Source organism: Heterocephalus glaber, unplaced genomic scaffold (assembly GCF_053883595.1).
Source record: "Heterocephalus glaber isolate CG9 unplaced genomic scaffold, H.glaber_assembly_v1.0 deba00001586, whole genome shotgun sequence".
NCBI classification, from domain to species: domain Eukaryota; kingdom Metazoa; phylum Chordata; class Mammalia; order Rodentia; family Bathyergidae; genus Heterocephalus; species Heterocephalus glaber.
Genome location: NW_028258364.1, coordinates 9,208,706 through 9,220,920, shown reverse-complemented (window position 1 = coordinate 9,220,920; position 12,215 = coordinate 9,208,706). Strand labels below are relative to the sequence as shown.

General features: G+C 37.0%; 1 protein-coding gene across 1 annotated transcript in view; it reads right to left on the bottom strand.

The window, feature by feature from the left end:
* Window positions 1-12,215, bottom strand: part of Larp1b (La ribonucleoprotein 1B) — a 130,179-nt gene that overhangs the window by 91,740 nt on the left and 26,224 nt on the right. The window contains 2 exon segments of the mRNA XM_021236490.2: window positions 2,510-2,684; window positions 8,579-8,723. Coding sequence (XP_021092149.2) covers window positions 2,510-2,684; window positions 8,579-8,723 — 320 coding nt within the window.

The following is a 12,215-nucleotide window of genomic DNA, read 5'->3' as shown; positions in this document are numbered from 1 at the left end:
TACATATGAAGTTTCCAAAGGAAATCCCACAGCTTATTTAATAATTAGATCTTCTCATACATTTTTTTAAAAAGTCCTTCCCCCAAAATCAAGATTGATTTTGGGTGCCTGGCTTTTCAACTCTGATGAAATTCTTTTATTTACGGGTAGATTGTGCAATATCATATCCACAGCACAGCAGACCCTGCATTTCAAAAGGAATCTTAACCGTTCTCATTATCAACCTTTTGTGGTGCATTAAGGTCTTCTGCTCAGTGCACATGTCAAGTTACACAATTCAACCTCCAGAGAGGGAAAAATAGAAATTTTAATTTTTCTGATGAAGAGGCTCAATTATGTTAAAAATATTTTATCATACAATTATGGGCTTAAAAAAATTTTAAGGTCTTCTAAATTGAGATTAACAGATGTAGATAAGAGTTTTACTGCTTTTCTTTACCTATAAATATGGTCTACACTTTCTATCTTGTTTCCACTTCAAATTTTTGCTGACATTCAACTTCTCCATTGATTTTAGGGAACTAGGCTTTCTTAGTACAAGCAAGGGACTATGAAGGTCAGAAATTTGGAGATTCCTGGGAAAGGGTGATTTACATATTTATTCCTATGACAGTATGAACAGGTGTGATTCTAAAAAATATTTCCATCTATATTTCTTTATGCACTAGTAGATTCTGATGTATAATATATAGAACCTAATATTTGATATTCTACTATGCACTAACTTGTTTATGTATATAATAGTATTTGTATGCATCTGTGTATGTTAAAAAAACACAAATGTACAAAACATAATTTTAATGTAATTTTATTAATAAGACATAAATGGTTAATGGACAGGCATCACCAACTTGACTGACTTCACTAGCCTGTGGAAAAAAATATTTTCTATATTATCCATCTTACCAATAATTGTTCATATGATGGTTAAAAATGTCATGCTGGACCCCATGTTTATACAATAAATAATTCTAATTTATACAATCAGCCATTACATCTTTTTAAAAAGCTAAAAACTAAACTAAAACAGTATCATTTTTCTTCAACTTTTAAAACACTTGTGCAAGTTTCTTACTGGGATTAGAGGCAGAGAGTTGACAAAAAAATATGAGATAGTAACATGAGATAAAAATATCTGTGAGACGGTCCATCATTAATGTTTTATCAATGGGCAGGTCTCTCATATTAATGTTATCAAAAATAGATTTCCAATAGTAAAGTAAAAAATTCCCTTGTTCATTTAAGTTTCTTTGCCCTTAGTTGTCCACATCAATAAATCCTATAGTCCACGTGAAACACCATGACAATGTGTATTATGTAACATACACTATACTGAAATCAAATACCAAAAGACCTAACAATTTGGGAAATGCTTCTCAGTCCTCTCTTTTCCTGTTTTGATTTGTTTTTTTTGAGGGGGGTACCAGGGATCGAACTTGGGTCCTTGTGCTTGCAAGGCAAGCGGCAGAACCACTGAGCTAAATCCCCGGCCCCTCTTTTCCTGTTTTTTATTGATCTGGACATAAGTACATATACCTGGAAACAAAAGAATCTTGTAGTATTTCCACAATGATAATAATTAACTTTCCCACCATGAAGAAAGGTAGCCCATGCAGCCCAGGCCAATTACATAGAAATGGACAGCTCCTATGGTACAAGCAGTCCTCAGATCTGTCTCACATCATCATCGAAAAGGTGGCTATCTCCATTGTAGTGTTGGCCCAGTCTCCTCCACAGAGGGTTGGGAGTAGACACTGTTGTACAGGAGACAGTCTGGTTGCTTTCGCTTCCATAGCACGATTTGTCCCAATATTTACAATGGCATTTCAGTGAGTCACCTATTCCATTGGATATTCCGATCAAATGACATCCAAGAGCATCGGAAGATCACCACCCTGACTGAAAAAAGTTTAAGCACATATTTTTTTTTCCCCAAGAGGGAACATCTTAAAAATGATCTAGTGTTTCTCAATACTAAAGAAGTTTGGGGAAATTCTAAACACAACCAGATTAAAGAGAACCCTAATTCTCCTTTAAAATATGGGTCATCATATATCTCACTCTAGAGTATAAAACATTTAGACTACTCCAGTCTTAGAAGGGGGAAACTGGAACAATGTATTTATAATCATTGAATAAAATGAAAAGAGAGGTAGAAACTCCATACATTACAAAATACACATATAATTTAAGAACAAGAAACGTAAGAGCAGGCCGGGGATTTAGCTCAATGGTTCCGCCGCCTGCCTCGCAAGCGCAAGGTCCAGAGTTCGATCCCTAGTACCAAAAAAAAAAAAAAAAGAAAAGAAAGAAACATAAGAGCTTCACCAACAATTTGTAGATCTCTATTTAAATTATAGCTCTGCATGGGAGGTAATGTAAATAAAATTTAGAGCATCAGAAGTCATTTAGTCATCTTTAATTTTCCTACAAAACATAGACTAAAAAGAGGTAAAATGGATCAAATAGCCCACTGTTACACTGTTTGCTCTAGAAGAAAAGCTGTTACCTGATTGTGAGCAAAAGGCTTGGCCTGGTACGAACTCTGGACAATCAATCAGTTGAGACAAATCTGTTTGTGGCACAATTCGTGGAGGAGGGCCTGGGATTGGCCATTTTTCTGGTTCTACCCTTTTTCTCATTTTCTCATCCACAATTTCAACTTCTGTGCTATCCTTCAGTGCCTGGCAACAGGAATCATGAGTTATAAAAGAACTTCTATTAAAAAAATTTTCCACTGCAGACCTTATATTTCCAATAACTAAAAAAATCACAAAATCTGAAGTTAGACTACATTGCAGGTAATAGTTCTAAAAAAAATTTATAAACTATTTAGAACAGAATTTTAAAATCGCTCTTGTAAAGTAACAACTATCTTGACTTACCACTGATTTCTCTTGTAGCATGAGGTTTTTTCACAATTAAAAGTCATTTATGAATTATTAAATCAAACAGAAATAAATGTTTTTGCTATCAGTTGAGCTTTATTGTCCATTTTTTCCTCATACTTCCTTTTGTCTTCCCTTTTAAAAAAATTACCACATAAAACGTAGGCATAATTTTATTGTAGTAACTATCACCATTTATTGAATAAATAATATGTACATGATTCCAATGTCTCACATAATAGAGGAAAACTGAGCTTAAATAAACTTAATTTTAAAAAAAGATCACAGGCCTATGAGATAAATTATTCATTACCTCTCTACAACTAAAAGCCTTAGCCATTAGGTTATGGGGGGGGTCTCCTAAAAATATGCTCTTCTTTTTTTTTTAAAGAATTAAAGACTTTGGACTGGGGATTTAGCTCAGTGGTGCCGTGCCTGCCTGGCAAGAGCAAGGTCGTGAATTTGATTCCCAGTACCACCCCCCCAAAAAAAACAAATTAAAGACTTTAACATTTTTTTCTTGTAGTACTGGGGGTTGAGTCCAGGGCCTTCACACTAATCTACATCCCCGATTCTTTTTTTTCCCCCCTTTGAGACAGGGAGTCTGATATATGTCACGGAGAAAGATGCGGAAATCCTCTAGTAACGGACTTGAACAGTGCTATCGGTATATTTTCCTTATTATGTTCACTGGAGGATCTGCAAGCCCAATAGCAAGTAATATACCCAGTATACAGATCATCATGGATATAATCTATATCTTGTTCGGTGTGGCACTTGTACTTAACTTTCCAAAACTTACAGTGAATACCTAAGATTACTGTATTTTACCACATTATCTACACCTGAAACTAAAAAAAAAAAAAACCACAAACAAAACTCCTTCAACCATCCCCCATGGGTTTAAATTTCCCAAAGTAAACTGTGGGAAAAGATTGCCAATAGTGTTGGCTATAACGTAGAGCAGATCAAACTCAACAGTGGTAGTGGTTCAAAAAATCTGCTCAAATCAGATTTTGTTTAAATAATTTTTACTGAAATGTCTTGAAAACTATTTCTTTTTTTTTTTTTTTTTTGGTACCAGGGATCGAACTCCGGTCCTTACGCTTGCGCAGCAGGTGGCGAAACCACTGAGCTAAATCTCTGGCCCTTAAAAACTATTTCTAAGAGGTCTTTATTTTGAGCCAGTGCTAGGTGAAGACCACCAGTATATGGGAGGCTCAGGCAAGAGGTTCATAAGGTTTGAGCCCAACCTAGGCAACTTAGTGACATGGCAAGACCCTGAACCCCAAAAATTTTTTAAAGAAAGGATGTAGCTTAGTGCAATGTCCTTGGGTTTAATCCTTTATGTCTTCCCCTCAAAAAAGTTCTTTATCTTACATACAAGTTTTTATGTGTTTCTTAAATAACTATACTTTATGGGGTTTTTTTGTTTTTTGAGACAATGTTTCGCTTTATAGTTCACACTGGCTTTGACTCAACTATGCATGTAGACCAGGATGGTCTTTAACTTGCAGCAATCCTCTTGCCTTGGCCTCCTGAGTACTGGTATGTATCATGCATGGCACTTTGTATTTTAAAAATCAGCTATAGGAAAAACTAGATTTGCAAAACCACATGAAATAGTTGGTAATTACAGATTCTTTGTTTTATGAAAATAATTTCTTCAGAGAATGTCATTACTGGAATTATTTATTATAGATTACTTTTGTGGCATTGGGTTGTCAAACCCAGGGCCTTAGGCAAGCACTCTACCACGAAGCTACACCTGAAGACCTAAGTACACATTTAAAGTTTCTGCATATTGTAATTTGAAAAAACACTTGCTTTTTCATTGAAATATTATTCCTGGAATAAAATAAAATTATGATACACAGCAGAATGAACTTATTAATTACTGTCATTTTATTACAGCAAAGGTCCAGCTCAGCTATCATTTTCTATGAAATTGTCATTAATTTTCTCAGAATTTTGTTTTCATGTTATTACTGTATGCTTTTTTGGTCTGAATATACTCTTTAAGCCCTTAAGCACATTGTAAGGAAGGAATATTTAACAGGAAGTTTTAGTTATTATTATACTTAGCATTATTGGTTTTAGTGGGTTGATGATATACTAAATGAAATTCCTTGGAAAAATAAAAACATTTTAGAATAGCCTATATTCATGTTACATTCATTATGCATTTAAATTTATAATAGTGGGAAATGTATCCTCTTTTTGTTAAGAAGATAAGGCTTTATTATGCTTTGCAATTAAACATATCAAGAGCATGAATGGCCCAGGGATTAAGCTCAGTGGTGCCCTGCCTGCCTCGCAAGTGCAAGAATCCTGCATTTGATCCCAGGTTACCTACCCCACCACCCAAAAAAAGAACATGAATACATGTGTATATCTGCAGCCCTGTAACTTTGAACAATGTCCTGAAACAATAATATATACTTTCCGGGCCAGGGATGTAGCTCAGTGATGCTGCACCTGCCTGGGAAGGACAAAGCCTTGAGTTTGATCCCTAGTACCAAAATAATAATAATAATGATACTGATGATAATAATGATAATAATATATACTTCCTAGGGCTGTCATGAGAATTAACTGTTAATGACAGTTATCTGGCCTATGTGGTAACCTCTAAGTACGCATTTGCTATTATTGTTAGTCTTCAAAGAAGTCCTTCTCTTGATCATATTTTTAATCATTAGTCACTTCTATCAGCTTCATCTTATATGTGTTTGAATACACCCAAGTCGTTCCTCTCTTGAAAAAACTACCAAGAGAAGCAAAATACTATGGATGACATTCATTTCTGCCCTGTTAGTAGGTCTAAAAAGCTAAACTTGTTGATTCTGGTTCTTCTTCTTTTGTTTATTTATTAGCTTACTGGTGTTCTTGATTCTTGTCCTGTGACTTTCTTGCTATTTGTGTCTTTCTTTTGTTAGATCTAGTTGACTCCGATTCTGAAACTTGCCAGATATATACTCTATACAAGTTATTATAACCTCTTTTTTAAAATTCTTATTAAGAAAGGGCAAATAAAATAACACTTATGGTATAATACAGTATTGAGGATTTAGAAGCATAATTGGTAAACTGTCAGCCTTAGAACTATTACTCTCATCTTAAGACTTGTTTTATTTTTTTTCTGGTACTGGGGATCAAACTCAGGACCTTACACTTGCCAGGCAGGCACAGCACTACTGAGCTACATCCCCAGCCCCAAATCTTGTATTCTTTTTTTTTGGTGAAGGGGCTCGAACTCTGGTCCTTGGCTTGTGAGGCAGGCAGCGGAGCCACTGAGCTAAATCCCCGGCCCAAGCCTTGCATTTTTTTGGGGGGGGGGGTAACAGGGATCGAACTCAGGACCTTGCACTTGCGAGGCAGGCGCCAGAACCACTGAGCTAAATCCCCGGCCCCCAAGCCTTGTATTCTTAATAGACTAAACTCGTGGTTTCTCAGAACTTGTACTCCCTTTCTTTGCAAATGTAAATCTTTCTCACTACCAAGCACTAAGGGATGGATCCATGTATTCCACCACTTGTAGTCATTCATAATAGGTTTGAATGATTAAAAAAAGGACCCAAACTAATATTCATACAGTAAAGAACCTCATGTATCCAAAAATATTGATTGTACACAATAAATTGTTCAGGAACTCATGATTACCAAGATTTTGTTTGGAATAAAAAATATGTCTGACACTGTTCAGTCTAGGTCTTTACCTCAAATTTGTCCACAGTATACTATTTGTATGAACCTTCTAAGGCCCAAATAATCAGTATTTCACTTTTATTCTTTTCCTATTCATTCTTTCATTCATTCATTTACAGTACTGGAAGCTGAACCCAGGGAGTTTGCACTGGGCTACATCCCCAGACCTTTTATTATTTGAGATGAGGTCTTACTAAGTCACTAAGTTGTCCAGGCTGGCTTAAACTTGAAATTTTCCTACCTGAATCTCTCAGAGTGTTATGATTACAGGTTGGCACCACCATATCCAAAACTTTTTATAAAAAATTGACTTTTTTCTTCTGTGCCAGGGATCAAACTCAGGGCCTTGCTTATGGTAGGCAAATAAGTGCTCTACCACACAGACATATCCCCCTACTCCCTTTTACTGAGAGTCTCACTATACAGCCCAGGCTGGTCTCAAACTTGTGATCTTCCTGCTTCAGCTTCCAGAGTGCTGGGATTACAGATATGCAGTACTATGCCTGGCTTTGAACAGGTATTTCAACACAAAGTATACAGGTAACAAACACTTCCAAATTCATTAGGAAAATGCAAAATAACCATAATGAGAAACCAGTACTTTTTTTTTTTTTTTTTGGAAACAGGGTCCTGCCACATAGCCCAGGCTGGCTTCAAACGCCTGATCCTCATGACTCAGCCTCCCACACATTGGTATCATAGGCATGCACCACCACACCTGGATTACATATCTATTATTTTAATAGCTGACAATATCAAGTGCTGCAGAAGCTGTGGAGTAACAAGTTTCATACCCAATGGTGGGAATGCCAGTTCAGATAATAGGCTAGCAGTTTCTTATAAAGATAAACACACAATTTACTATATGTTCCAACAATCACAATCGTAGATATTTACCCAACAAACATATGTCCACACAAAAACCTTTAGGTTTACTCATAATCTGCAAAATCTGGACATAATCTAAGTACTCATTAACAAGTGGATGGCTACAATGCAGCACAGCTGTTCCATGAGATAGATACTTGTCAGCAATATAAAAGAGTAAACTACCGGGCCAGGGATTTAGCTCAATGGTTCCACCGCCTGCCTTGCAAGCACAAGGTCCTGAGTTCGATCCCCGGTACCAAAAAATAAATAAATAAAAATAAACCACTGATACATTCAACAACATAGATAAATTTCAAAAGCACTATGTTAACTGAAAGAAATCAGAAACATTGGCTACAAACTCTAAAACTTTTATGTTATTCTGAAAAAAGAGAAACTATAGGGACAAAAAGATTAGTGGTTGCCAGGGATTATGCATAGGAAAAGGTATTGGCTACATAAGGTAATTTGATTGCTATGTATGTAGGAAACAGAAGAAAAAATAAAATGCTAAAAAACATTTCTAGAAACCAGACAGATAAGAGACTAAGTCTATTTTAAATTAGCCTTTGTGCAGCATATGAAAAATCAAATAGGAATATACGCTATTTTATAGCAATCTGAAGATGAAAGGACCAAGATTACTAAAGAAAGTCAAAGCTTGCTGGGCATGGTGGTGCAGGCTTATGTTCCCAGCACTTAGGAGGCTAAGGCAGGAGAATCTCAAGTTTGAAGCCAGCCTATGCTACCTATTGACGTTTTAAACCTAATCTCAGACATACCAACAAAAACAAAACAAAGTGTGAAGGATTGATCTTAAAACAGGTGGCAGCATCCTCAGCAATTCTTTGAAGGTTTTCCAAGGTGACATTTATTTAGGTTTTCTTAAATGAAGAAAAGTCATGAGATGCTGTCTCAGTTTTAAGCAAATACAGATAGGATTGAAAATTTTTTTTGATGTTGGGTCTTTTTGTTCAAGTTGGTCTCGGCCTCCTAGGCTCAAGTGATTCTCCCAATTCAGTCCCTCAAGTAGCTGAGACTATAGCTGTTTTACCCTAGTCTCAGGTTCACAGAAAACTTGGGTAAAAAACAGTTTTAAAATAAATAATTACCTCTAAGATGAGATTAAGGTTTGTGGTGAGAGCCTGAACACGGTGAAAACCAGCAATCAGAGATATAGGCAAGAAACCTTGTTCATCCATCTTTCTCCGAAGAAAGAAGTCTCGTTCCAAATTTTCTATACTGAAGTAATATTCACTGAGAAGAGAAATAAACATAAAAAAATCCACTTATTCAATAAGATATAATATCTACTGCTTACATATCAACTGCTTTGAAAATACTTTAATTTGGGATGCCCTATCGAGGTCGCCAGTCACATGGAACACGACGAATTAGCCCATGCCCCGGCAACAATCCACTGGACACACACACACACACACACACACACACACACACACACACACACACACACACACACACACACACACACACCCTGCTCCTCTGTACAGTCACCTGGTTCCACACTACAAAGACACAGAGGACACCGGACCACCAGACCACGGTACTGAGTCTCGCCGCTCCCCACGCAGAGGTAGGGGCTTCTGAGCCGCCATCCCACTGCTCCTCGTCCAGAGGAAGGGGCTTCCTGGCCACCATCCCTCCTACTGCTCCCATCCCAGAGGAAAGGGCTTTTGGGCCACAATCCCTACCACTGCTCCCGGCCCCTGTCCCACCTCTCCCAGCTCAGAGGAGGTAATCCGTGCAGGCACCAACAACCCCACACCCAATCGAAATGAGAAAACACGCGAATAAGTCTCAAAACCAGACTTGCAGATCACCTATAGCAACCCCAAAGGGAAATGAGATGGAGCACTCTGATACTCAACCACCTGGACCCACTAAACTGGCAACAAAAGGGCATCTGGAAAACATGAAATCAGAAATAATTTCTCAGATAACAGGAGAAATTGTGCCCCTAGCACAAGACATGATTAATAAATCTAGAGAGGAGCTCAGAAACATGATGGAATCCCAACATAAGAAACAAATGGAATCCATAAAACAGATGCAAATAGATTTCCAGAAGATGAAAAACTCCATTGAAAGTCTATACAGCAGAAGGAGCCAATGTGAGGACAGGATTTCAGATACAGAAGATAAGATTGCAATTAGTGACCAGGAAAAGAAAAATTGCTTCAAAATTCTAGGGGAACATGAGAAATCAATCCAGCAGCTGCTAGATGATGTAAAGAAGAATAACGTAAGACTGACTGGAGTCAATGAAGAAACAGGGAGAGTGCAGATGACATAAAAAAACTCTTCGTAGAAGTAATGGCAGAAAACTTCCCAAGCAGGGGAAAAGAGCTTGACATACAGATAAGTGAGGCATATAGGACTCCAAAAAGCCTTGATCAAAACAAATCTACACATAAGCATATAATTGTTAAGATTCCTGAAACTCAACAGAAAAACAAAGTTCTACAAGCAGTTAGAGAAAAGAAACAAATCACATGCAAAGGAAAGCCCATCAGAATCACAGAAGACTTCTCAACACAAACCATCAAGGCAAGAAGAGCTTGGAGTGACATATTCCAAGCCCTAAAAGAAAACAGCCTCCAAACCAGGCTGATGTACCCTGAAAAACTATCTATCAAAACAGATGGAGAAATAAGATACTTTCATGACAAAGAGCACCTTAGGAACTTCGTGAATACAAAACCAGCACTCCAAAGAATTTTACACAATATCCTAGGAACAGACATTGAGGATCACAAACCCCAGGGAGCAAACCAGAATGAACCCATCTGGCATGACAAGAAATTAAATGTAAAGGGGGAGAACCCAACAAAAAGAAAAAGTAATGGCAATGACAAGTCAATACGTTTCAGTTATAACCATCAACATTAATGGTCTCAATTCACCAATCAAAAGAAATAGACTGGCAGAATGGGTTAAGAAGCAAAATCCAACAATATGCTCCATACAAGAAACACACTTAGTTCAAAAGGAAACTCATAGACTGAAAGTTAAAGGGCGGAAAACAATACTCCATGTGACAGGAACCTGAAAAAAAGCAGGAGTAGCTATCCTCTTGGCAGATCAAGTAGATTTCAAATCAACACTGATTAAGAGAGATAAAGAAGGACACTACATCCTTGTAAAGGGAACAATCCAAGAGGAAGAGATGACAACCATAAATATCTATGCACCAAACACTAGTGCACCCAACTATATAAAACAAATACTAACAGACATGAAAAGCCATATATGCACTAAGACAACTGTAGTGGGGGACCTCAACACCCCACTGTCACAAATAGATAGATCAACTAGACTAAAAATAAGTAATGAAATACTAGAATTCAATCAAACTCTTGAACAAATCAACTTAACAGATATTTACAGAGTCTTCCACCCCACAAAATCAGAATACACATTCTTCTCAGCTGCACATGGGTCATTCTCCAAAATAGATCACATACTCACACACAGAATATGTTTAAGTAAGTGCAAAGGAATTGAAGTTATCCCCTGTATATTATCAGACCATAGTGCTATGAAATTGGAGATCCATAGCAAAAGAAACTCAAAAAATTTCATAAACACGTGGAAATTGAACAACACACTTCTGAATAACCAATGGGTCACAGAGGAAATTAAAGAAGAAATCAGACAGTTCCTTCAATTAAATGACAATGACAATACAACATATCGGAATCTATGAGACACAATGAAAGCAGTCTTACGAGGGAAATTCATAGCAGTGAATACGCATATTAGGAAAACAGAACGAGCCCAATTAAACAACCTGATGCTGCACCTCAAGCTTCTAGAAAAAAGAACAGGACAATCCCAGAGCTCATACAAGGGAGGAAATTATAAGGATCAGAGGAGAAATCAATGCAATGGAGACTAAGAGATTGATACAAAAAAATCAATGAAGCCAAGAGTTGGTTCTTTGAAAGAATCAACAAAATTGACAAACCCTTAGCTAACCTTATCAGAAAAAGCAAAGAAAAGGCCCAAATCCATGCAATTAGGAATGAAAAGGGTGAAACTACAACAGATCCAGCGGAAATCCAGAGGATCATCAATACCTACTTCCAGAAACTATACGCCAATAAGATGGACAACACAGAAGAAATGGACAGATTCCTAGATACATAGGAATTACCAAAGTTGAATGAAGAAGACCTAAAAATTCTGAACAACCCAATATCAACCAATGAAATTGAAAATGGAATTAAAAACTTATCAACTAAGAAAAGCCTGGGCCCTGATGGCTTCACTGCTGAATTCTACAAGACATTTAGAGAGGAACTGCTGCCACTACTGTTTAAACTCTTCAATGAAATTGAAAGGGAAGCAATACTCCCAAAGTCATTCCTGGAAGCAAGCATCACCTTGATCCCCAAAGCAGAGAAAGACCGAACCAAAAAAGAGAACTATAGTCCAATCTCACTAATGAACATAGATGCAAAAATCCTTAATAAGATAATGGCAAACAGAATGCAGAAGATCATCAAGATCATACACCCTGATCAAGTGGGATTCATTCTAGAGATGCAGGGATGGTTCATTATATACAAATGAATCAATGTAATACACTGCACCAATAGAACCAAGGACAAAAACCATATGATTATCTCCATAGATGCAGAAAAAGCATTTGACAAAATCCAACATGCATTTATGATAAAAACCCTACAAAAAATTGGAATAGATGGTCTCTACCTCAAACTGATA